We start from the raw sequence: 25,095 nt of genomic DNA on the forward strand, positions 1-25,095 counted from the left end.
ATTGCTTTTAAATTGTTTAACTTGGGTCAAATGTTTCAGGTAGCCTTTCACAAGCTTCCCACAGTAAGTTGGGTGAATTTTGGCCCATTCCTACTGACAGAGCTGGTGTTACAGAGTCAGGTTTGTCAGCCTTCTTCCTTGCACACGCCTTTCAGTTCTGCCCACAAATTTTCTATAGGGTTGAGGTCAGGGCTGTGTGATGGCCACTCCAATACCTTGACTTTGTTGCCCTTAAGCCATTTTGCCACAACTTTGGAAGTATGCTTGGGGTCATTGTCCATTTGGAAGACCCATTTGCGACCAAGCTTTAACTTGACTGATGTCATGAGATGTTGCTTCAATATATCCACATAATTTTCCTGCCTCATGAAGCCATCTATTTTGTGAAGTGCACCAGTCCCTCCTGCAGCAAAGCACTCCCACAACATGATGCTGCCACCCCCGTGCTTCACGGTTGGGATGGTGTTCTTCAGCTTGCAAGCCTCACCCTTTCCCCCCCAAATATAACAATGGTCATTATGGTCAAACAGTTCTATTTGTGTTTGATCAGACCAGAGGACATTTCTCCAAAAAGTACAATCTTTGTCCCCATGTGCTGTTGCAAACCATAGTCTGGCTATTTTATGGCGATTTTGGAGCAGTGGCTTTTTCCTTGCCGAGTGGCCTTTCAGGTTATGTCGTTATATAGGAATTGTTTTACTGTGGATATAGATACTTTTGTATCCGTTTCCTCCAGCATCTTCACAAGGTCCTTTGCTGTTGTTCTGGGATTGATTTGCACTTTTCGCACCAAAGTACGTTCATCTCTAGGAGACAAAATGCGTCTCCTTCCTGAGCGGATGACAGCTGCGTGGTCCCATGGTGTTAATACTTGCGCGCTATTGTTTGTACAGATGAACGTGTTACCTTCAGGCGTTTGGAAATTGCTCCCAAGGATGAACCAGACTTGTGGAGGTCTACAATTGTTTTTCTGAGGTCTTGGCTGTTTTCTTTTGTTTTTTTCTATGATGTCAAGCAAAGAGGCACTGAGTTTGAAGGTAGGTCTTGAAATATATCCACAGGTACACCTCCAATTGACTCAAATGATGTCAATTAGCCTATCAGAAGCTTCTAAAGCTGTGACATAATTTTCTGGAATTTTCCAAGCTGTTTAAAGGCATAGTCAACTTAGTGTATGTAAACTTCTGTCAATGGCCCCTTGATGTCCAGACGGGGCGGAGGAACCTCCCGCACCTCAGACTCCTGGAGTTGGCCAGCCACCACCGGCCTGAGGAGAGACACATGAAACGAGGGGTTAATACGGTAAATCGGTGAGAAGCTGTAACCTGTAACTCGTTCAGTCTCCTCAGGACTTTAAATGGCCCCACAAACCGCGGACCCAGCTTACAGCAGGGCAGGCAGAGGAGCAGGTTTTGGGTCGAGAGCCAGGCCCGGTACCCCGGTGCAAACACCGGGGCCTCACTGCAGTGACGGTCTGCGCTGGATTTCTGGCGCAGCACGGCGTGCTGAAGGTGAACATGGGCGGCGTTCCATGTCTCCTCCTCGCGACCCGGAACCAGTCGTCCACCGCAGTAGCCTCGGTCTGACTCTGATGCCAAGGAGCCAGAACCGGCTGATACCACAGTACGCACTTGAAGGGGAAGAGGTTAGTGGAGGAGTGGCGGAGCGAGTTCTGGGCCATCTCTACCAGGGGCACGAACACCGCCCACTCCCCCGGCTGGTCCTGGCAATAAGACATCAGAAACCTACCCACATCCTGGTTAACCTGTCTAGGACTGGGGTTCCGCTAACAGCCAATGAAATTGCAGGGCGCCAAATACAAAATCAACAGAAATCTCATAAATCAAATTTCTCAAACGTATAAGGCACCATTTTAAAAGATAAAATTCTCATTAATCCAGCCACAGTGTCTGATTTCAAAAATGCTTTACAGCGAAAGCTCCACAAACGATTATGTTAGGTCACCACCAACTCACAGAAAAACGCAGCCATTTTTCCAGCCAAAGAGAGGAGTCACAAAAAGCACAAATAGAGATAAGATTAATCACTAACCTTTGATGATCTTCATCAGATGACACTCATAGGACTTCATGTTACACCATACATGTATGTTTTGTTCTGTAAAGTTCATATTCATATCCAAAAATCTTATTTTACATTGGCGTGTTATGTTCAGTAGTTCCAAAACATGCAGTCATATTGCAGAGAGCCACATGAATTCACAGAAATACTCATTATAAATGTTGATGAAAATTAAAGTGTTTATGCATGGAACTTTAGATACACTTCTCCTTAACCTCTCTGCGCACGGAACCCGCTAAGCGGGCTGAAATTCCACAACATACGGTGATCGCTACATAAATAGTCATATTAAACATTCATGAAAATACAAGTGTCTCACATGTATCGAAAGCCTAGAATCTTGCTAATCCAACTGCGTTGTCAGATTTAAAAAGGATTTACTGCGAAAGAATATGATGCGATTATCTGAGCATAGAGCCCCATAAAAAAATGTTTTTTAACCAGCACAGGCGTAACAATCAAACTGCATTAAAATAAATTGTTTACCTTTGATGATCTTTGTCTGTTTGCAATTCGAATGCTCATTGTTACACAATGAATTATCTTTTGTTTGATAAAATCAATTTTTATAGCCTAACATGAAACATTTTGTGAACCGCTTATGTCGTGAATTCCGTCTCATTCCATTTTCGACGACACATTCCAGGTAAATATGTTTTCTTTCAAATGGTACCAAGAATATGCATATCCTTGCTTCTGTGCCTGAGCTACAGGCTGTTAGATTTGGGTATGTCTTCAGGCGGAAATTGCACAAAGTAGGGGGGGAGCTGTAAGAGGTTAATGCAACCGCTGTCAGATTTCAAAAAATCTTTACGTAAAAAGCATAATCTGAGTATGGCGCTTAGAGCCCAAATCAGCCAAAATAAATATCTGCCATGTTGCGCAGTCAACATTAGTCATAAATAGCATTATAAATATTCACTTACCTTTGATGATCTTCACCAGAATGCACTCCCAGGAATCGCAGCTCCACAATAAATGTTTGTTTTGTTTGATAATGTCCATAATTTGTCCATTTATGTCCAAATAGCTTATTTTGTTAGGGCGTTTGGTAAACAAATCCAAAAGCGCATTCAGGTCCAGTCGGACGAAAAGTTCAAAAAGTTATATACCAGGTCAAAGAAACTTGTCAAACTAAGTATAGAATCAATCTTTAGGATGTTTTTATCATAAATGTTCAATAATGTTCAAACCGGAGAATTCCATTGTCTGTAGAAAAGCAATGGAACGAGAGATATCTCTCATGTGAAATGCGCGTGACTGAGAACGAGGCTGCTGGCAGACCCATTAGTCAAACAGCTCCCATCCGGCCCCCCTTCACAGGCGAAGCCTGAAACAACGTTCTAAAGACGGTTGACATCTAGTGGAAGCCTTAGGAAGTGCAACATAACCCATATGTGAATTCGATTGAGGTTTGTAGTTTTTGAACCCGATTTACCCACTTCCTGTTTGGATTTTTTCTCAGGTTTTTTCTGCCATATGAGTTCTGTTATACTCACAGACATCATTCAAACAGTTTTAGAAACTTCAGAGTGTTTTCTATCCAATAAAAATATTAATATATTAGCATCTGGGACTGAGTAGGAGGCAGTTTACTCTGGGCACGCTATTCATCCAGAAGTGAAAATGCTGCTCCTCTGTGTCATACAGCCGGGACAGTGCGTCTGCCTTCACGTTCTGGGAACCTGGTCTGTAAGAAAGGGTGAACACAAAACGGGTGAAAAACATGTCCCACCTTGCCTGGCGAGGGTTCAGTCTCCCCGCCGCCCGGATGTACTCCAGATTGCGGTGGTCAGTCCAGATGAGAAAAGGGTGTTTATCCCCCTCAAACCAATGTCTCCACACCTTCAAGCCTTGACGACAGCCAACAGCTCCCGGTCCCCCACGTCATAGTTTTGCTCGGCGGCGTACCCGAGCGCTGAGAGCTCACGGCTCCTATCCACCTCCACTATGAACGCCAAAGAGGGATCCGGATGGGCCAGCACGGGAGCCGAGGTAAACAGAGCCCTCAGGTGACCAAAAGCCCTGGCTACCTCAGCCGACCACTGCAAACGTACCGGGAGCCGCGCTGCCTGACCAAAATCCCGGATAAACCTCCGATAGTAATTGGCAAACCCTAGAAACCACTGCTCCTCCTTTACCGTGGTGGGTCGGCCAATTACGCACGGCTGAGATGCGGTTACTCTCCATCTCCACCCGAGGTGGAAATGCGGTACCCTAGGAAGGAGACAGACTGTTGGAAGAACAGGCATTTCTCAGCCTTGGCGTACAGGTCATGCTCCAACAGTCGACCAAGCACCCTGCACACCAGGGACACACGCGTGTAGCGGAGTAAATCAGAATGTCATCAATATACACCAATACACCCTGCCCGTGCAGGTCCCTGAAAATCTCGTCTACAAAGGCTTGGAAGACTGATGGAGCATTCATCAACCCGTACGGCATGACGAGGTACTCATAATGCCCTGAGGTCGTACTGAACGCCGTCTTCCACTCGTCTCCTTCCCGGATATGCACCAGGTTGTAAGCACTCCTGAGATCCAGTTTGGTGAAGAAGCGCGCCCCGTGCATTGACTCAATCACCGTGGCGATAAGAGGTAGACACCACGGTACCCCACCGTGATCTGATTTAGGTCTCGGTAGTTAATACACGGGCGCAGACCTCCCTCCTTCTTCTTCACAAAAAAGAAACTTGAGGAGGCGGGTGAAGTGGAGGACCGAATGTACTCGACACAGGGATTCGGAGACATATGTTTCCATAGCCGCCGTCTCCGCCTGTGACGACAGGGGAAACACGTGACTCCTGGGAAGTGCGGCGTCTACCAGGAGATTTAGTGCACAATCCCCCTGTCTATGGGATGGTAATTGAGTCGCCTTCTTTTTGGAGAAGGCGAGAGCCAAATCGGCATAGTCAGGGGGAATGCGCACGGTGGAGACCTGGTCTGGACTTTCCACAGTAGCACCTACGGAAACCCCTAAACACCTCCCCGAGCACTCTCGCGACCACCCTGTGAGAGCCCTCTGGTGCCGTGAAACAGTGGGGTCATGACAAGCTAACCAGGGTAGGCCTAGCACCACGGGAATCACAGGAGAGTCAATGAGAAAGAGACTGATTCTCTCTGTGTGACCCCCCCTGTGTCACCATGCCCAGAGGAGTGGTGGCCTCCCTAATTAACCCTGACCCTAATGGTCGACTGTCTAAAGCGTGAACTGAGAAGGGCATAGCCACAGGAACGATGGGGATCCATAAACTATGTGCAAATGATCTGGCTATAAAATTCCCAGCTGCGCCTGAATCGACGAGCGCCTTATGCTGGGAATGTGAGGAAAACTCAGGAAAAGTAACAAACACAAACATGTGTGCAACAGAGGGCTCTGGGTGAGAATCGTGCCTTCTCACCTGGGGTGATGCCAGAATGCCCTGCCTGCTGCCTCGACCACCAGAGGAACCAACCCGGCACCGACCGGCAGTGTGACCTTTGCGGCCACAGATGGTGCACGAGACGGAACTTCCTCCGGTCTCCCTGAGCGCAGCACCTCCCAACTCCTTGGGCATTGGAGCAGTGTTGCTGGGGGATGGAACGGACAGACCCGCTCTGGACGTCCACGGGTAGCCAGCCGGTTATCCAGCTGAATGGACAGGTCCACCAGCTGGTCGAAGGGGAGGGAGGTGTCCCTGCAGGCCAACTCTAGATGGACGTCCTCGCGCAAACTGCAACGATACTGGTCAATCAGGGCCCTGTCATTCCATCCCGCTCCGGCAGCCAGGGTCCGAAAGTCCAAAGCGAACTCCTGTGCGCTCCTCGTACCCTGACGCAGGTGGAAAAGACGTTCACCTGCCGCTCTACCCTCGGGCGGGTGGTCGAAGACTGCCCGGAAACGACGGGTGAACTCCTCAAAGTGGTCCAGCACCGCATCTCCCTCCACCCACATGGAGGGTGCTCGACCAGTCGCGAAAATCAACATCACCCACGCCCTAGTCAGTCCAGGTACATTGGCCTGTACACAACTCATTCACTAACAATATATCTATATCAGTAGTAGCCTAACCATAGTAGAGGTTCCAAGTTAGTGTTTATTTTATTTACCTCAAAACATCATCAATACACTTTTTAGCAATAGGCTACACAGTATTTTATCTGACCCCGGAGGTTAATACCAAGAAATACTCCAATTGACCTCCATCCCACCACCCACTCATTTAGACTGCTAAAATATAAAGATCCACAGTCCCCTCGCCGCTTTCATCATGGGGGACAATCAAGAGATTTTCTGTGGCTATATTTCCTGTAGTCATCATCTCAGTTTAATAGCTTAACTATCTGATCAGTATCTTGCCTATCCCTTAGGGCGACACATTCATAAATCTGACTAGTGAATAGTCTGCAGACTGGGGGTATATGCTCTACTTGGCAAAGGTGAGGAGAAATACAGTAGAAGACGGATAGACAGGTCTCAGCTAGTTACAAGGAGGGGGCTCTATCCTTTCTGTGTTTCCAATGGGTGAATTATTACCACGTAGGCACTGGACAGTAGTAGCTGCTACTACCTCAACAGAAATGCGAAACATGACCAATTCAATTGAACACTATGCACCATGCAGGGCACTCAACGTAATTAATTCGAGAATATGGTGACGTTGCAGGAAAATGACTACCTCGTTTTCCCCCTAAATACTTTCCCAGGCAGTGCAAGACTCAATGAAAGTCGCGCCCACCTCGACTGGATTCATCTTTCCGGAACCTTTGTGATGATAGCTGTAATTCTGATGTTGCATATGTACAATGTGGTTGGAGCTAGGAAAGTTGCTTTTGACTGTCATCTAAAAAATAATTAAATTGACCAGTAACGAGGAATATGACACCCTGCCCTTGTAAATTACAGTAACATTAGCTATCGAACATGCTAGCCACAGCAATACCATCATAAAACAGAGACCATACCTCACATTTAAACTGAGAAACTTACCAAACTGCCACGCGGTCCTTGGGATAATTCAGACGTTCGATAGTTCCAAGGAAATAAGGCAGAGAATGTTCAGAGTTGCGGCAGACAAGGGCAATGAGGACCCGAGGGGCAAGAAGTGGTGATTCGGGGCTCCAGCGTTCTTCGGGGAAGTATCCTTGAGCTGGTCCGGAAAACAGTAACGTCAGGGCGATGGACAGAAGGAAGATGTACCGGTGCATCGCAAAGCACAGCAAATGGAGAAAAAGCAAGTTATACACTAACAAAGACGCACACTATGCAGAAAGAGCAAATATTTCACTGACTTGAAGCCCTTTCAGGAAAATATGTCACTACCGACAAAAACGCAACACCTCAGTGACAACGCTGCAAATAGTCTCAGGCTCTACTCAACCAGAGGATTAAAGGGAATGTCGTTCAATGTTTAAAGGGGATGGGCCTAAATTAAACGGTGGTTGTTACAATGTAACAGCAAGTTTATGACAGGTTGAATAATCCTTTTTACATGTGGAAACTATTGGGAATTGAACAAATTCATTTTTTTTAACCTTTATTAATCGATTTGTAATGTTAATATTGATAATAATTCTGTACAAATATTCACTTATTTTCATCACTGTAACCTTTAGCCAAGAAGGGCATGTGCCATTTCAGTTTATCATCAAAATCATAAATGTTTTGGCTAGACAGAAGTGCATGTCATCCATTTTATCGCCCACTGATAGTCCAATGCAAAGTCGGACTTCAAAGTACTGCGGTCAACAGATTAGTAACAAAGTAACAAAGTAAACACTTTCTGGCTGAGGCTACCATTCAAGCAGCTTGTTGGAATCCCATACAATTCCATGAGATAGTACACACTAAAGAACCCTGAAACTTTAACAGTAAATCTATTTGTATTATTATGACATTACACCGTTTCCTCTGAAATTAATCATCCAGCAACTACTTCAAATGGTTTCCCCATCATTATACATACATTCAGCACTGTTCTACAACTGATGTGTAAACAATCCAATGTTTTTCTTAATCATTCATGAATTCACTTAAATCCCATTTTCCTGGTAGGTAAGGGTTTAATCTCATGCCTAAATCATAACACTGTCAAATAGAAACAGGAATGTTCAGTGATATCCTGTACATTTTTCTCTGTGGGTGTTGAGTTTCTGAGCTCCTTTTTGTCCTTCTCTTTGGTCTTTAGAGTTTTGCTGCAGAGCCTGGTCTCTCCATTTGGAGTGTCAAGGAAGCAGTGGCTGGTTCATCTGTGAGCCAGAACAGCTCACTGTTGCTCGGGACCACTCTGGCTGCAGGTAGGGCCGGGCCTTCACCACCCTCCAGCACTTGAAAGGAAAAGCTCACTTGTAGTAGGGTTATCAACAACCACAGAAATGCTCTCAATCCATTACTGTTTTACAGTGAGATCTATTTTTGGGATATATATATTTTTTTTAACAGTAAATTACAGGTAAACATAAATACAAATAACCTGAATCAAGTCTTCATAGTGACATTTCTTGATGCTTAATAGGTTAGGATCAGGGTTAGATATTATTGAGTCAGAGAGGATGCCAGTATGTATGGAGGATAGGATACAGTACCTTTAGCACTGGTGCTTTGCTGCCCCCTGTTGACACAAAGACCACACAATGGGCTAAGTTCACCATGGGAAATGTCATGCTCACACGTTGTGGTGGGGGCTTGGGCGAGTCACAGATTGGGGCCACAATTTTCTAGGTTTCCTAAAAGAGGAGTAAACCCAAAATACAAGAACGGTCCATACATAGCCAGTGGAGTGACTAAAACAACACATGCATGGCAGGACAGGTGTATCCATGTGTGTGACGAAACACATTAAATAAACACTCTACTGGTCAGAACCAGTAGATTTTTTAAAACCTTACACTGAGATGTCACAAAATACTGGCTATACATTCATTTATAGCCCGAAACCTCTGAATCCATATTTTAACCTACTGCATATTATCTATAAGTGTCTTTAAAATATGTTCTAATTATGATAGACTGAAGGGTGGGTTCCCAGGGGGATTTATAACAACGGGTGTTTGAAGTGGTGTGAGATTTTCTAACATGGTTAAAAGCCCCATATGTCAGTATGACAGTCATTTGCAATCATGCATTCATGGCTTTGCACTACAATACATTATGTTTGTGTCGACATGAACGTCTTCCCTTACATGTGCTAAACATAACTATTTGTATTCAACTAACTGTAGAGTGGTTATGGCTCATTTCCAGTTCAGATAACATGAAACTGGGAGAGGGCAGCTGCTTGGGACATGTATGCTGAGGGTTTTCTGATCTCCCATAACAGAAGACAGTTCTTCCTTCATGAAAGACTATCTGATGAGAATAGTACCTAACAGCTTTAATTACACCCAGACCAAGCAACGCCTTTTTAACATTTTTTAACCCCCATTGAGAACAGATGTAATGTCATGATCTGATCTTCACAAGACCATATGGATAAAAAAAAGAAGACGTATTAGTAACATTGGTGTAAATAGTTATCCGTTTTAGCTCCTTTGATACCAGAATTACAACCTAATGAGTGATACAGGTGGCGTTCCAGGTCGTCTGAGAAGATTTCTTTATCATATAAAATGCTAAACTCTTCTCCAGGCATTGTGAGATTTGATAAACAGTGCAACGCGACTGCAAAAAAAGACAACCTGGGAGTCAACATGGCTACAGTGCAATAAAGACGACCTGAAACTGGGCTGTAGACTGTGCTCACCTACAGCGGGGGATGGTCTGGGAAGAGGGAACAGGTGTGTCCATCAGGCCCCATGTCCAGCAGCAACAGATCAAACACAGAGATATCCTCCTTCAGGCCACAAGCAGCACTGGAGATATTGAGATGAACGAGATGCAACACTTTGCTCTCACACAGTCGCACAAAGTATCTACACGGGTTCCCTTCACACTGTTCACAGCGTGGTAGACAGGGCACCAAATCAGCAGAGAAGTTGAGTCTTGCGATTCAACACTCTTAGTTGTTGCGGACATTGACCCACTATGCTGTTTACTTTCTGCATCTACGTCATATCGCTGAGTCTACCTTTAATACCAAAATAGATTATAATATCTCAATGGTTCATGTCATAACTTTTCTTTGTTTCATAACCATACAAGTGATAAATGAACTGTGTGTGTGTATATGTACCTCCTTCAGTTTGCGGGCATAATCCTGTACAGATAAAGAGGGGTCAATCGCCAGGACCCCACTGTCTGGGATGTTGATTTTGGAGAACAACTGATTCTGTTGACAAAAACAAAACATGATTGAATATAAATAGTTATTTAACCTGATCGATGCAGAAGAACTTTCCTTACTTAAGTTTGAATGAGAACTAGAAAAAGGTAAATGCCCTGCCCCTGAATTAAATATGTGTGCTCGCAGAAAAATACAGACATCAGGCTGTAGATAAGAATATGCACATGCATTAACTGTACAAAATATTAGGAACATCTTCCTAACATTGAGTTTACACCTCCCTTTTCCCTCAGAACAGCCCCAATTTGTCAGGGCATGGACTCTACAAGGTTTAGAAAGCATTCCACAGGGATGCTGGCCCATGTTGACTCAAATGTGTCAAGTTGGCTGAATGTCCTTTGGGTGGTGGACCATTTTTGATACACACAGGAAACTGTTGAGGGTGACAAACCATGCAGTTCTTGACACACATTTGAACTGGTGCGCCTGGCATCTAGTACCATACCCCGTTCAACAGCACTTAAATATTTTGTCTTGCCCATTCACCCTCTGAACGGCACACATACTGCACACAATCCATGTCTCAATTGTCCTTTTTCAACCTGTCTCCTCCCCTTCATCTACTCTGATTGAAGTGGATTTAACAACTGACATCAATTGGGGATCATAGCCTTCACCTGGTCAGTCTATCATGGAAAGAGCAGATGTTCCTAATATTTTGTACATTCAGTGTATATTAATTGTTATATTTTCTACATATCAGGTTTACAGTAAACTCTGTGATTTTAATATATGCAGCTGCCGAGGCAAGGACCAGTAAACTATGAGATTCTGTTACCTTGTGCAGTCCATAGGTATTCTCTCCATCGTCAAAGGGAACAAGCCTGTCATCACAGAAACCTACTAGCCAGTGGCTGCAGTCCAGGTCTGGCAGGGCAGGCAGCTCCTTGCTGAGCATGGACACCTTGTCAGCCCGAGATGCTACCATGTGAGCCAGAGCTGGACCAAGCTCTGCTGCTGAAGAGAACACCACTACTCTTCTGCCTGACATCCTGACTGGAATAGAAGAGGGAAAACAAAGAAGGTTGAGGTAACGGAAAACATTTTATTTTATAATCAGTGATGCACTTACTATACCAGCAAGGAGGAAGTGTCACTGTCAATCCACATCATTGTTTTAAAATACACCATGATATTGCAGAATTTCCCCAATTCCAGAGAAGAGGGCCAGCTACCAATAAATATAGAAAAAAAAGGCAAGACTGGACTGGTCTATAATAATAATGATGATGATGGTGGTGAGTACTCTTCGGGGGAACTTCACATCTCACTGTAGTCAGAATGTGACTACGCTTTCCATTGCCTGTACATCAGCCTAAGTTAAAATGTAATTGTATTAAACATTCTGGCTTGTACAGAAACTTTCCACATTTTTGCAGTGCTTAGTTTCAGGCTGTGTAACCAGAAACTGGTATAACAGTCTGATTTATTAGCAGAATCTCACCGATGCACGTTGTAATAGTGTCCACTATGGCGCATGTAAAAGAGCTTTGCAGTGCCATTGACAGCTTGCATCTCAATCTGGAGAGTAGGTGAAGCTCACCAGTTCCAGACAGGTATCAAATTCATACTATTAGCCATAATAAAGCGTGTGGAAAAGCAACATTTTACTCAAAGTTAATCTTGTGGAATTACTATATTTTTTTGGGGGTCGGCGAACATTTTGCCACTCGCAGCACTTCCTGGATCTATTCATCCACTAGCCAATCAAATATCCAGAACCGCCCTGTTATGTTGCATTCTGGTAATTGTAGTAAATGTGATTACCTCAAATCCTATGTGTGTTATGTGCACTGCATATGGATTTAAGCCTAAAAACTGTCTTTACTACACTAATAATCGTCTTTGATTATCTGGATCGTATACAATATTAGATGGAAATCAACCAACTGATAATTAACAGTTTATGAACTACTTATAATAATTTAACCTCCCTTTACTCGATATAGTTATGGTAGTTGTTAAATTAAAATGTTCTAAAATTATTCTCCCAAATGATTTTTAGATACAAAGTTGCCACTTCTCTTTGCTGCGATTTCCCCTCCGATCCTGTAGATGGAACCATGTGTCTTTGTTGTGTGCATGTTTGTACAAAGAACTCGAGGCACACATTGTTATATTTAACAAACTAAATATTTGACAGCTCGTTGAAAGTAATATATACAGTTATCAGCATATTTTAGTTGTATATATACTTTTGCCAAAATGTCGACAGCTTTTTGTTTTCAAGCACAGCTCGTTTCGGTCATGGACGCGTTATCAAAAACAGCTGTTTCAGAAATAAGCAAACTGGTCGACATCGAATCAAAGGTTTTAAAATTAGAAATAACGCGTGGTCAGAATGAAATAGCAGCACTTACAGAGAAACTGCAGTTGATGGAGAATTTGCTTTGGATCGACCGCGGGCACAGGCAGCACGCAACCGCAGATACACGCACGAAAACACCAACAAGAGTGAGAGACGGTTCAATGAACGATTATTGTGAAATACCTCAGTCTGAGCCCAAAACACCTGCAATCAAAAAAAGGTTTGCAAAGTTGACTCTTATTCAATATTCTATGGGCAGGTAATGTAATTGTGTGTGAATGTGAATATATCTGGGTCAAATACGTGTGCTGTGTTTAGTCCCCAAAGTGCACATGCCTAATTTGCTATAGTTTTTAACCCAGGTCTGGATTATACTGGCCACAAATCACAGATATTAGAATGATTCTGCATGAAACCCTGTGCTGCTTGAATCCTGTGGCTTCTGCTTGCTCTTTGGGTTTAGGCTGGGTAACTGTAAAGTAGTTCTTGATAAATGCTGATGTAAAAATAATTGTATCAAATACTTTATTTATTGATTGAACCCAACCCTTTTTATCTGTCAGAATTTAATATATTTGTTTTCTTGTATGCTTAGTGAGAGTTCCTGGGAAAACATTTGTCCTCCCCAAGAGATGCACGTCATCCATCCGGTTGAAGATAGTGCTCTTGTTTTGGAAACAGTGGTAAGTTATGAACTGTCATTCCTTCTGTCAAGTAGCCTTACTGTAATGTCCTTCTAGTTACCATTTTTTGCTGAGCTATTGTTATTTACCCTAAAGCCTACCACAGCGGTGAGAGACCAGCCTAAATTGATTGTGATCAAGGAGGAACCTTCAGAGGTGGACATATGGGGTAGTGGGCCAAAGACTGAACTCATAAATGAAAAGGGTGAGTGTTGATGGGTTAAATCACGAGGGCCTGGGTGCCAAATAGTACACTGTCAGGGAGGACAATGACATGTGTTGGCATTGCTGAACAGTTGGGTAACCTAGACGGTTGGGTAATCTAGTGCAATAATTACAATAGGCAAAATGCAGAAGCATTGGCTTGTCTTGTGTAACTGAATAAAGATTGAACTGTTTAATTCTGTTCTAAAATATATACGTATACATGCCTTCCTGTGTCAAACAGGAGCAGCAACATCACTTGATACAGATGTTGGGTGTCTTGATGTGCATTGTCCAGACGGCTCAGACAAACACGCTATGCTTACTGAGAGCCAAGTGAACCACAGCACTCCGCCCTCATCCAGAGTGCAATTGGAGGACCTGGACACACATTGGATGCCGCCTGCATGTTCACAGAGCCAGGATGCACAGCAGATCACACCTGCTGCACAGAGAAACTCCATAACTGGAAACAGCTCTGGTGGTATAACAAATGTGCCCTTTCAGAGTTTCAGTGTGGCAAAGTCAAACATGAAGATCCACAGCCTGAGAACGTCAGGAGCTAAAAGATTTGGCTGCATGCAATGTGGCAAGAACTTCAGGTGTTACAGTCAGCTGGAAATACACCAGCGAAGTCACACTGGAGAGAAACCGTACCGATGCACGCTGTGTGGAAAGAGATACGCACAGAAAGGGCATCTTTATACCCACCAACGCACCCATACTGGAGAAAAACCATATCGCTGCCTCGACTGTGGCAAGAGCTTCATTCAAAAATGCACTCTCGATATGCACCAGCGCACCCACACTGGAGAAAAACCTTATGTTTGTGTGAAATGTGGGAAGGGATTTACTAAAAACTGTAACCTTAAGAAACACATGGGTGTACATACAGAGTTCAGCATGCATGTTTACAGTGAGTCCAGTTTTCAAGAGGACAGATGGTAAAATAGACCATCAGTACTAGTACCAACCAACCAGCCTCTGCAGTGGATTTGATGGACTTCAGTCATTAAAAGTTTTCCTCATAGAATAGAAGTTTTTGCTTTTCAGAAAAATAAAGGTGTCCCTTTTTCAACATTTGCTAGGTCTCTATTTTGCTGTCTGTCATATTTTTCCTCATTTCAAATGGGTTTGGAGCTGAAATATAGACCTGAAAGTAACAGCCAACTGCCAAGGTGTCTAGTTTTTTAAATTGGCTCTAAACATTACTGCATTGAATTATGGGATATTTGACAGTAAACCATGAAATAAAGCTCAACAGAAGTGTGTCCGTGAAAAAAAAGTCATCGTGACCTTTACTTAATGGTTTACGGTAAAGTATCCCACAATTCAATGCGGTAATGTTTCGATTAATGAGCGAGAGGTCTATTCAGAGATACTTTTGAGAAGATAGGAAACTCCATTGCATTCTTATTAACGTCCATTATCTACGTTGCTCGCGCGTCGTCAATGAGCCGCGCGGTGTATTCTGGGTGATTCTGGGACAAGGAGTGTATATATATATATATATATATATTATAATAGTTTATATATATATATATATATATATATATATATATATATATAGTATAATATTTTCTTTCAATTAGTGAATGGGAGTCAATTGGGCGCTAGCGCAAAACCCCAATATTCGTCAACAAGAAGTACAACATTACAAATATTTTCCAAGATGTAAGATATTTAACGTGTTCTCTGTAATATCGTATAGCTTTTGCATCGTGACATTACGTACTGTCGAGGAAAATAGGCATACCCCGACTTTGAGAAGGGATTGTGTGACGATTAGTTTAGCAACTGCGTGACAACTTGAACGCGATTGGTCGAGAGTCTGCTGGTGATGCGTTTTATAGGTTATCCATTATTTTTCTAATGGGATTCCTATCTCCTAATGTATCTATTATCTCTGGTCTGTTTGAGCTAGCTAGCCACCCAATCAATGTCTATTATTATTCAGTTTTATTAATATAGCCAGCCTATCATACGCGTTGGACTTAGTTTCTTTTTAAAAACAAAACCATGAATACGATGATAAATCGGGGAAGTTTTCAGACCCAGTTAGTTTCCATTATGGAAATGCTAAGCAAAGCTGCTGTGGTTGAAATCGGTAAACTTGTCGATGAGTGCTCGGCGGTTCTCCGTTCTGAAATATCCCAACAACACATGAACGAGAACGAGGCATTAAAGAAGAAATGTTACCTGCTAGAGATTGAATTAAAGACGGTAAAACTGCACGAACGTAAAAGGGTCATTGCCAGCCGTTGTCAGAATGGAGTTCAGGTCTCGGGACAAATATTTACGCATCAAGCAACTGAGAACCGAGGTGAGCATTTTTAGACTGTAACGTTAGATAGCTTTAATCCACGATAGGTTGCTAGCTAGCAACTGTAACCGATTAAAATACATTCCATGATTTACGATTTAGACAAGTGTGGGCGGGCTTTAAAGATACACCTAGTGATTTCAGCACCCAAAGAATAGCCCGCAATAGCTGCACACATTGTTCTGTGTAATTGCGGGCTATTCTTTGGGTAATGTAATCAGTACATTATGTTGGTTTTTGTTAACTTTTTATGTGACATCGGCCGAACAGCCACGTACTCCATCTAAACTCAATTCTCAATTTCGGGTACAGTTCTAGAAACATAAAGCTCTCTACTTTCATATCACATCAAAAACATGAAACAAATTCAAATTGTACAGTTAACGTTACTGCACTGTTTTAACACCGTTGCAGCCGACAGTATTTTTCGGTGACAACATGTTTGTTGCGTCCATCTTCCGTTTACACCAAGGTGTTCGGAGACGTCTTCCAGCTGTTTTCCGTAATCAAGCGATGTAAACATGGACATTTGGCACTGTCAGAACCCTAACAATGTGAAGGTGTGTAGTAATTTAACCTTTTGATTTTTGAAAATTATTTCTCGCCGATATGAAAGATGCGTTCCTTATGTTTCCAAAATCATACCGCAAGCGATGCATTATAACGTTCATAATGAGTGTGGGTGTCTTAACAAACTTCCCACGCCAGACGATCTGATTATCAATATGTACTAATTAGTAGTTACATCTACTAATGTACTAGTTAGATCTAAACCAGGGGAGACTTTAAAGTCCAGACGGATTACCAGGACGTGTACTCAAAGCATGTGCTGAGCAGCTGGCAAGTGTCTTCACTGACATTTTCAACCCATCTCTGACCTGGTCTGTAATACTAACTTGCTTCAAGCAGACCACCATAGTCCCCTTGACCAAGAATTCCAACGTAACCTGCCTAAATTACTATCACTCTGTAACAGTTGCATGTATATAAATGCTTTGAAAGGCTGGCCATTGCTCAAACAGATGACGCAATCTCTATTGCACTCCACACTGCCCTCAGCCATTTGGATAAATGGAATACCTATGTAAGAATGCTGTTCATTGACTAGAGCTCAGCATTCAACATCATAGTCCCCTCCAAGTTCATCACCAAGCTCAGGACCCTGGGACTGATCACCTCCCTCATCAACTGGATCTTGGACTTCCTGACGGGCTGTCCCCCTCCAGGCGGTGAGGGTAGGCAACAACACATCTGCCACACTGACCATCAACCCGGGGCCCCTCAGGGTTGTGTGCTTAGTCAGAGACCTGGCAATGTGGTGCCAGAGCAACAACCTCTCCCTCAACGCCAGCAAGAGAAAGGAGCTGATCGTGGACTACAGGAACAGAGGGGCGAGTATGCCCCCATCCACATCGATGGGGCAATAGTGTAGAGGGTCGAGAGCTTCAAATTTCTTGGTGTCCACATCACTAAGGAATTAACATGGTCCACACATTTGGGAAGAGGGCATGACAGCACCTCTTCCCCCTCAGGAGGCTGAAAAGATTTGTCATGGGCCCTCAGATCCTCAAAGTTCTACAGCTGCACCATTAAGAGGATCTTGACTGGCTGCATCAATGCATTGGAATGGCAACTGCAAGGCACCTGACCGCAAAGCGCTACAGAGGGTGGCGCGTAAGGCCCAGTATATCACCGAGGCCGAGCTCCCTGCCATCGAGGACCTCTACGCAGTGTCAGAGGAAGAACCCAAAAATTTGCAGACTCCAGCCCCCCCCAAGCAATATGGGCTGTTTTCTGCTACCGCACGGCAAGTAGTTCCAGTGCACAAGTCTGGAACCAACAGGACCCTGAACAGCTTCTACCCCCAAGACATAAGACTACTAAACAAGACTTCTAAATAGCAAATCAAATGGCTACCCGGACTACCTACATTGACCCTTTTTTTGTACTGACTCTATACCCACACTGACACCCCAATATACACACACTACATAAGCCCACACACTTTCACACTCGCCACATACGCTGCCACTGTCTTATCTATCCCATTGCCTAGTCACTTTACCCCTACCTATATGTACATAGCTACCTTAATTACCTCGTACCCCTGCACATTGTCTCAGTACGGGTATTCGCTGTATATAGCCATGTTATTTTGACAAGTTATTCACTGTGTATTTATTTATTCCGTATGTCACTGTTTTTATTATTATTAAAACATGTATTTTTTATTTAACGACATTGTTGGGCAAGGAACCGTAAGCAAGCATTTCACTGTTAGTCTACACCTGTTGTTTACGAAGCAAGTGACAAATACATTTTGATTTGATATGACAGATGTCCTCTCTATGCCCACAATGCTTCCATTCATCTTCCCATTAGACAAATCTGCAAGCATATATGACCATCCAAAAAAGGTCTAAATAGAAATGTATAAGCAACCAGAATTGTTTTCAATGTATTGTTTTTGACTGGAAGAGCTACCAAAAGGTACCTCTTCTGGTAAAAAACAATATTTCATTATTTTTTTCAGTTGCTTGTCAATTTTTATTTAAACCTTTTTTGGAAGTACATACCGGGCGTAACAGCAGTAAATGACGATAGTTGCCTGCATATTTGGACATTATAACGCTTGCAGAGCTGTTTAATGGGAAGATGAATTGATGCCGGTTCAGCCACGGTCATTATATTCATGATAGACGTTTCCATTTTCAGAAAAGCAGTCTGCCCCCGCCATAGAGGGTGTCTTTGGTAAGGACTGGTGCATGGACCTATGGAGAAATGGAGGCTCTATCCCTCAGGATAAAGAGACAATTGGATCGGTCATTTTGGGCGATGATGACGTCACTCAGGTCAGATGTATTAATATCCTTGAATAGTGCATCTCTGCTAGCCAGGCTGTCCTACTTTGTTCCCTTCCCCTGACCTTAGTCCTACAATGTTTGCAGATCTGTAAGGTGACAGACCAAGCAATATGGTGGGAGCGCCACACACCCCCACTGGTGTTTATACCTATTCAGATCCAAGGGTTAAGGAGCGAATTGGGACTGGGAAGGGTTATACTCTTGGATCACAACAAAGGTTCCAAAGGTTCTTCTGTTACAGTCGGAATAAAAAAAGAACCATGTGTTGTCTAATAACGGTCACTCACCTGTCTTGTGTAGGCAATAGACTTGGTGGACAATGAGCCCGAGTTGGTGTTTATCAAAGAAGAGCTGTTTGAGGATCAGCCAGTGGACCAGCAGAGGGGACATGCAAGCAACAGAAAAAGTATGTGTGTCGTGATCATTGAGAAATTCTGACAGCTCATTCATATGTAAAATAAACAACATCCTTTCATGACGGATGGGGGCAAGTTGCAATTGTAAGTCAGCATGGTATGCTACTATGACTACTTTAAGGAAATAGGGCTGTGGCGGTCATTACATTTTGTCAGCCTGTTATTGTCATGCAAACGACTGCTGGTCTCACGGTAATTGACTGTTAATCGCCAGGCTCCACTCATACAAGCCACTGATGCGTGCCTATGGAAAGTCTCCATTTAAAAAAAAAAATGAATAAATCAATTGACTACAAATCACAAATTCATTCTTTTAGGCAGAGCTAAAGAAACATTATGAAATGAAGAAAATGTATTTCAGAGGAACAGAATGAGTTGGACTACTTACTGTATGTTATCTGGCTATGCACCACGCCATAGGCTTGTTTATTTAGCAGACAAGATATGCTTATAAGATGCGTGCCAGTATTTTAAATTATTTTAAAGTAAGAAGAATATAATTGAACTTACCTGAATAAAATAGAATTTACCTGAATAAAATAGAATGGATGTTGCTCATATGAAGTGGCTATGTTGAGCGTAAAATGTATCATTTGAAACAGGTCATATACGCTAGATTTAGAGTTATTTGGCAACTTTAGTCGTGAACGATTACAAGCCTTAGAAATTAAGACATATGGGCTGCTTGTGCTCTTGCCTCAGGTTGCACATGCTGTTCTCTCATCAAGTGATCATATTTTCACCCATCAGACTTTTCTCAATTTAATCTTGTCTTTACGGCTATGGAAATCAGTTTAGATTTATAAATCCTCATTTATCAAATGGGCAAGATAAAAAAAAAAAAGACATGTCATCCATATGCACTGGAAAAGTGGAGGAAACTTTACCGTCTGTATGTTTTTCACTCATGTTGGGTAGGCTACTCCAGTAATTTCACTGCGCCACAGATGATACCCCCCCCCCCCGTACTCTTTATGCCAAGGGCTCTCCAACCCTGTTCCTGCAGCTACCCAGTGCTTAATTTGGGAAACCAAGTGAAATCTGTTCAGGAACAAGGATAGTAACATGTTTTCTAATGTTTCAACCTATTGTTGAACTTCTTTCTTCAAATTGATTAATCTCAGTTTTAAAAGCACATACTGTTTTGATGTGATTTTTTTGATTGCGTTTGCATTGTCTGTGGTTGGAGGTGAAGTAGTGCCCTGAGTACCAGGCCGTTAGCGACCTGATGAATTAGCGAGTTGGGTACTACTAAGGAGATTACCATGACTCGACTGTCACATAGAATTTTACTGCCGTCGTGACTCACTTATTGAATTGTTTCACAGCTGTGATGCCGGTGTTGAGATTGTTTTAATTTGTACTGTACAGGGAGTGTAGCAGTGGAGGATGCTCCAGCAGTAGAGAGAACAGTTGCCAGTCAACTTCACCTATACCAGGGGGACTTGAACACATACCCTGCAGGCAGCCATCAGGTACAGCCTGACACAGAGCAGCCCACATCCGTTGAGAGCCTCATGGAAGACCCCACTCTGGCTGGTCTGGTTGACAACACACCAGAGCCTGGTCCTGACACAGCCGATGGAATGTACATGGACTATCCTCCCCACAACACATACGCACCAAGAAACCGGCCAAGCCTCCAGCAGGGAACTGGAAAAGACCTGAAGCAGCAGTTTGACTGTTTGTTTTGTGGGAAGAGCTTTGGTTATTTAAGCTACTTGAAAGTCCACATCAGACGCCACTCTGGAGAGAAACCGTTTGGCTGCACAGTTTGCGGGAAGCGCTTCGCTCAGAAGACGTACCTGAAGTTGCATCAGCGTACACACTCTGGAGAGAAACCCTACAGTTGCACAGAATGTGGGAAGAGTTTCTCTCAGAAGAGTTCGTTGAACGTCCACCTCCGGAGTCACACTGGGGAGAAGCCTTATAGCTGTGTCGACTGTGGGAAGAGCTACACCTATAAACACGGTTTTAACACACACCAATGTTTCAATTAAGGGATTAGGGAGTAGTCAATTTGTTTTTAATTTACATTTCAACCTTGTTTTGAAAACTGGCAACCGAAACATCTTTAACCTTATTGTAATCATGGTGGTTTGCAGTAGGTCAAGTTTGTTTTTAAACTGTTGCGCTACTGTGTGCCCTAATGAACATTACCCAGCTGTTACTCTTCACTACATGGCAGAGAACTGTTCCATTCAAGTTTTCCCTCTGCGCCGTCTGTAGGATTGCACACACACTGCCTTCTTGTCACACAATTGGCAAGAGACTATGCCCCACTGTTAGATGAGATTTGAGTGACATTTTTGAACAGTGGTTGTCCTGATACCAGTTTGTGCTACTGTGAAGAATGCCAGTGTGGTAGACCGATCATGTAAACGTGTGCCAAATAATTCTGTCATGAATTATGAAATTAAAGTAATACATTTACTTATTTGTTCACATTACATATAAAAATGTAAACATGGCAAAGATGAAGTTATACCCTTAATGCTGCTTTAATTATGAAAGTTTACAGCAGATAAATATTCCAGAAAAACAACTGACACAATCATGGAAGCATTATGTACAAAATGCACTGCTGGGAACAGAAATTGAAAACATACATTTCATGAGATCTTATGTCAATTGTACCAATGTATACAGAGGACAATGCAGATACAGTACCAACTGCCATCTTGCACCAAACATTGGCAGGTTCAATCCTTGAGCCTAAAATATAGAACAGTGGTAAGTGAACATTACAGTACTTATGAATAGTGCAATACTCATGCACCACGTAAAATAAAACTTCATAATTTATCTTTTGTAGGTAAATCATACCAGATCGCCTAAAACATCCTGTTAGTGTTTTAGCTAATTCAGACAAATTAAGTGTAATAAAAAATACACTTAAAGGCTACAACATATTGTAGCGTATTTGGGGGGGGACTCCCAGGTCCAGCATCCAGATCCGAACCCCTTGACAAGGTCGTTGGGTTAAGGTCGCGCCAATATTGTGAAGTATGACGTACATTAGACAGTATTTGGTTCTCCAGTTTAAACAGACACACAATCCTTTAAAGGGGTAATCAGCAGTTCAGATAGAGGCCTCCCCACCCGTTTCAGTAAAAAGCTGAGTGCTGGGCCTTGAGAAATGTAGGCTAACCACTCATTCATAGAGCTATGGATGCAAGGACTGACCATCCATACCAAAATTATAGTTTTAACCATGTTTTGAGGCTATTTAGAGTGGCATGTAGCCTAGTGGCTGAGAGCGTTGGGCCAGTAACCAAAAGGTCACTGGATCAAATCGCAGAGCTGATAAGATGAAAAAGCTGTCGATGTGCCCTTGAGCAAGGAACTTAACCCTAATTGCTCCTGTTAGTCGCTCTGGATAAGAGCGTCTGCTAAATGACTAAAATGTAAAGTGTTTATTTACAAGCTTATTTTGGGTTCTGATGGTGTACAACAGTTCAACTAAGCTCATGAGGGAGGCATAAATAAGTTATGGATTCAAAAATGGATGAAGCAACTGTAGATTGTCCTTTTAAGTCAAGAGTATTGCAATCAACCAAAAATACTTCATTTATTTTTATGAACAGCCATGTGTGTTTGGAGCAGTTGCTGATTGACGAAAGACAACTGACACTTAGAACATTTGTGCACTTGCGTCTTCTTTTTCTTATTTTCTTCCTTTTGACCGTGAGCTTTGGCCAAGTGCTGAGTGAGGTATACTTTCTGGGTAAAACCAATTTCACATGTGAGGCATTTGAACGGTTTCTCACCAGTGTGAAGGCGCATGTGACATTTCAGATTGCCCTTCTGTGTGAATCCTCTCCCGCAGACAGTGCACGTGTGGGGTCTCTCCCCAGTGTGCACCAGGTGGTGTATCCTCAGGCTTGACGGACAGCTGAAAGACTTGCCGCAGTAATGACAAAAGTACTTTGAGGTGTTCGAGGCCAGATAATCGGGAGCAACACATTTGTGTTTTTTGAGCTGAGTTTTCCCAGGATAATAGTTCTTACACACACTGCAGTACAGTGACTTGTGAGATTTCATATGCATCGTCAGATGGTTCTGCCGCAAGAAAGTCTTCTTACAAATCACACAACTTAACTTGTTTGTGTCGGATTTACTATGGGAGTGCAAGTTAAACCTGTTAAAGTAACTGAAAGTCTTCCCAGCTTTGCTTTTTGACTTTGCTAAAGACTTCTTTGCATACGTTGGCTTTGTGATGTGTTCATCTTGTCCTTCATTGGGCAACAGCTCGGTATCGTCTGGTAGGAACTCATTTGTCTCATCGTCCTCAATGGGAAAGACATGTTCGCCATATTCCTCCTCCAATCCGTCAATGGATATGAAACGTAAAGTGTGTCCTGTGGAGACATCCGTAGTAGACATCTCCAGTACCTGTTTATCCCGTCTCTCTGGCCTGTCCTGCCGGAAGGAATCAAAGGATGGATACACGTTGGAGGGCCCTTCTCTTCCATTGTCCACTAAGTCGTCATCTCCTGAAGCAACAGATAAAATACAAAAGTAATACAAATAAGAGTTGTGGTTTCGATTGCCTGTCCACCTATTCATGAAAAGCAATGTCCAACCTCCATGATGACCAAATAAGAGTCACATTGGCTTAAACGCATAGAGTTAAACCTATATGATTTAGCACTACACCAGCCAGGCAAATCAAAAATCTCAGATTAAAACCTCTAACAACTTACCATCTAAAATTATTGTTGGTCTTTCCTGTGGGTCTCTGTTTATGATTTCCACCTCAAAATCCTCCTCTTTAACATCAGCTTGGCCTGAAGGCACCCCTGTTGACTACGAGAATAAGATAAATATTTTTAGAGCCACTTGAAAAATGCAGACACTAAATAATAAAATGCATTGAAGGAAAAAGACTTCTAAATATGACAGTAAGAGTAAGTGTCCATAATGTAGGGTAGCCTCGGATTCACTCATTTCAAAGAGCTGGGCATCTGACAGCATGTCCTCTGGTAAGCCTGAGTCCTCTGTTGGTTTCCACAATCCTGCCTAGTGCTTTCTCATATCAGTGTAGATGAAGGACAGCAGACGAGGCAAGGAAAACTCCTGTCTCCTCACTCACTTTGGCAGTGTGTTGTGGACTGTTCTCTGTGCTGTTGGGATCCCCATGGTTCCATAGATCAAGACACCATTCCTTCCCAAATATTCCTTCGATAGTGGGGGATCCGTTTAGCCCTGGAAGAGAAGGCAGAACTGAATTGACACTTGGGCATATTGTGTCATAAACACATTGTCCCCTATAGGGTAAAGACACTGTATAGACTAAAAGGGAAAGGAATGAAGACTATAATATCCCCATTCTGCATGCACCCTCGTCACGGATGCATTATAAGAGGATCACAACATACCTCTGTCTACTCTGGTGATAGTTTCACCAGTTTGAACACCAACAGAGCGATAGTTTCCAGCCAGCTTGGGAGCTGTGCTTTTCACAATTGTCAGTTCACTTTCCAGATTATGCAATTTCTCAGTGAGAGACTCATTTTCTAAAGATATTCCAGTGTATTCGTCGTCAACCAGTTTACACACATGAGCCATTGCGGTTCTAGACAGTATTTCCATGATGGAGGACAGTTGTGTGTGAAAAGAAGCGCGTTTAGACATGGCTCTGCGTTAATTGTCCAAACACCGTTTGAATTGATATTAAAGTTGTTTAAACTAACCAAATATCTCGCCAATTTCGAACACAAAAAGCTTACCTAACCCAGCTGCTGAACAGTATCTAACCGGGAACAAAAACAAGAGGCAATGGAAATTCAACTTCCGGCCGACGCATATGTATGACGTAAAACAGATTACAATAGCATACATGTGGATAAAAATAGACGTTAACTCGATTTTTTTGGGGGGGGGGGATTAAACATATAACATATGGCTGTGACCCCATCTACTGGTCCAAAATTATTTTACTGTAAAAAAAAC

General features: G+C 42.9%; 5 protein-coding genes and 1 pseudogene across 8 annotated transcripts in view; 2 read left to right on the forward strand and 4 right to left on the reverse strand.

Moving 5' to 3' along the window:
- LOC110486107 (procollagen galactosyltransferase 1) overlaps positions 1–7,469 on the reverse strand; it is a 27,946-nt gene extending 20,477 nt beyond the window's left edge. Inside the window, exon 1 of the mRNA XM_036940759.2 lies at positions 7,051–7,469. Within this exon, the coding sequence (XP_036796654.2) occupies positions 7,051–7,268 (218 nt within the window). The 5' untranslated portion in view covers positions 7,269–7,469. The remainder of the gene's footprint in view (positions 1–7,050) is intronic.
- A 646-nt stretch (positions 7,470–8,115) lies between these two features.
- LOC149978883 (6-phosphogluconolactonase-like) lies at positions 8,116–9,856 on the reverse strand (annotated as a pseudogene). Its single transcript, XR_016485887.1, has 3 exons — positions 9,803–9,856; positions 8,641–8,786; positions 8,116–8,401 (listed from the first exon to the last, which is right to left on the reverse strand). The product of XR_016485887.1 is annotated as a 6-phosphogluconolactonase-like (transcript).
- Positions 9,772–12,047, reverse strand: LOC110486109 (6-phosphogluconolactonase). The gene is made up of 4 exons (XM_090196180.1): positions 11,787–12,047; positions 11,121–11,338; positions 10,232–10,327; positions 9,772–9,911 (listed from the first exon to the last, which is right to left on the reverse strand). The coding sequence occupies exons 1-4, from the start codon at positions 11,842–11,844 to the stop codon at positions 9,873–9,875; spliced, it is 411 nt and encodes a 136-aa protein (XP_090052306.1). The 5' UTR covers positions 11,845–12,047; the 3' UTR covers positions 9,772–9,872.
- A 348-nt stretch (positions 12,048–12,395) lies between these two features.
- Positions 12,396–14,620, forward strand: LOC110486108 (uncharacterized). Its single transcript, XM_021557469.3, has 4 exons — positions 12,396–12,870; positions 13,246–13,333; positions 13,430–13,538; positions 13,782–14,620. The coding sequence occupies exons 1-4, from the start codon at positions 12,548–12,550 to the stop codon at positions 14,483–14,485; spliced, it is 1,224 nt and encodes a 407-aa protein (XP_021413144.1). The 5' UTR covers positions 12,396–12,547; the 3' UTR covers positions 14,486–14,620.
- Positions 14,621–15,430: 810 nt separating this feature from the next.
- Positions 15,431–21,577, forward strand: LOC110486110 (uncharacterized). Of its 2 annotated transcripts, none has more exons than XM_021557474.3 (4): positions 15,431–15,860; positions 18,576–18,712; positions 19,025–19,130; positions 20,512–21,577. In XM_021557474.3, the coding sequence occupies exons 1-4, from the start codon at positions 15,557–15,559 to the stop codon at positions 21,138–21,140; spliced, it is 1,176 nt and encodes a 391-aa protein (XP_021413149.1). In that variant the 5' UTR covers positions 15,431–15,556; the 3' UTR covers positions 21,141–21,577. The 2 variants fall into 2 exon arrangements, with proteins under 2 accessions (XP_021413149.1, XP_021413150.1); XM_021557475.3 differs by lacking the exon at positions 15,431–15,860 and adding an exon at positions 16,297–16,420.
- Positions 21,578–21,617: 40 nt separating this feature from the next.
- LOC118936291 (uncharacterized) lies at positions 21,618–25,043 on the reverse strand. Of its 2 annotated transcripts, none has more exons than XM_036940761.2 (4): positions 24,873–25,043; positions 24,236–24,348; positions 23,847–23,949; positions 21,618–23,636 (listed from the first exon to the last, which is right to left on the reverse strand). In XM_036940761.2, exons 1-4 carry the CDS (start codon positions 24,982–24,984, stop codon positions 22,708–22,710), a joined length of 1,257 nt encoding a protein of 418 aa, XP_036796656.1. In that variant the 5' UTR covers positions 24,985–25,043; the 3' UTR covers positions 21,618–22,707. The 2 variants fall into 2 exon arrangements, with proteins under 2 accessions (XP_036796656.1, XP_036796655.1); XM_036940760.2 differs by having other exon boundaries at positions 24,522–24,951.
- Between the last annotated feature and the right edge of the window lie 52 nt (positions 25,044–25,095).

This window comes from Oncorhynchus mykiss, chromosome 13, assembly GCF_057628025.1.
Source record: "Oncorhynchus mykiss isolate SJ-2025 chromosome 13, ASM5762802v1, whole genome shotgun sequence".
NCBI lineage: Eukaryota > Metazoa > Chordata > Actinopteri > Salmoniformes > Salmonidae > Oncorhynchus > Oncorhynchus mykiss.

Excerpts from the sequence above, each read along its gene's own strand:
- LOC110486109 (XM_090196180.1), bottom strand. The coding sequence starts at position 11,844 with ATGGCACTGCAAAGCTCTTTTACATGCGCCATAGTGGACACTATTACA. Across the intron at positions 10,328-11,120 it reads ATACCTATGGACTGCACAAG|AATCAGTTGTTCTCCAAAAT; the intron begins GTAACAGAATCT and ends TTTTGTCAACAG. Across the intron at positions 9,912-10,231 it reads ATGCCCGCAAACTGAAGGAG|TGCTGCTTGTGGCCTGAAGG; the intron begins GTACATATACAC and ends CAATATCTCCAG.
- LOC110486108 (XM_021557469.3), top strand. The coding sequence starts at position 12,548 with ATGTCGACAGCTTTTTGTTTTCAAGCACAGCTCGTTTCGGTCATGGAC. Across the intron at positions 12,871-13,245 it reads ACACCTGCAATCAAAAAAAG|TGAGAGTTCCTGGGAAAACA; the intron begins GTTTGCAAAGTT and ends TTGTATGCTTAG. Across the intron at positions 13,334-13,429 it reads CTCTTGTTTTGGAAACAGTG|CCTACCACAGCGGTGAGAGA; the intron begins GTAAGTTATGAA and ends TTTACCCTAAAG.
- LOC110486110 (XM_021557474.3), top strand. The coding sequence starts at position 15,557 with ATGAATACGATGATAAATCGGGGAAGTTTTCAGACCCAGTTAGTTTCC. Across the intron at positions 15,861-18,575 it reads TCAAGCAACTGAGAACCGAG|AAAAGCAGTCTGCCCCCGCC; the intron begins GTGAGCATTTTT and ends TTCCATTTTCAG. Across the intron at positions 19,131-20,511 it reads ACATGCAAGCAACAGAAAAA|GGAGTGTAGCAGTGGAGGAT; the intron begins GTATGTGTGTCG and ends TGTACTGTACAG.
- LOC118936291 (XM_036940760.2), bottom strand. The coding sequence starts at position 24,777 with ATGTCTAAACGCGCTTCTTTTCACACACAACTGTCCTCCATCATGGAA. Across the intron at positions 24,349-24,521 it reads TATCACCAGAGTAGACAGAG|GGCTAAACGGATCCCCCACT; the intron begins GTATGTTGTGAT and ends CTTCTCTTCCAG. Across the intron at positions 23,950-24,235 it reads GTCCACAACACACTGCCAAA|TCAACAGGGGTGCCTTCAGG; the intron begins GTGAGTGAGGAG and ends TTATTCTCGTAG.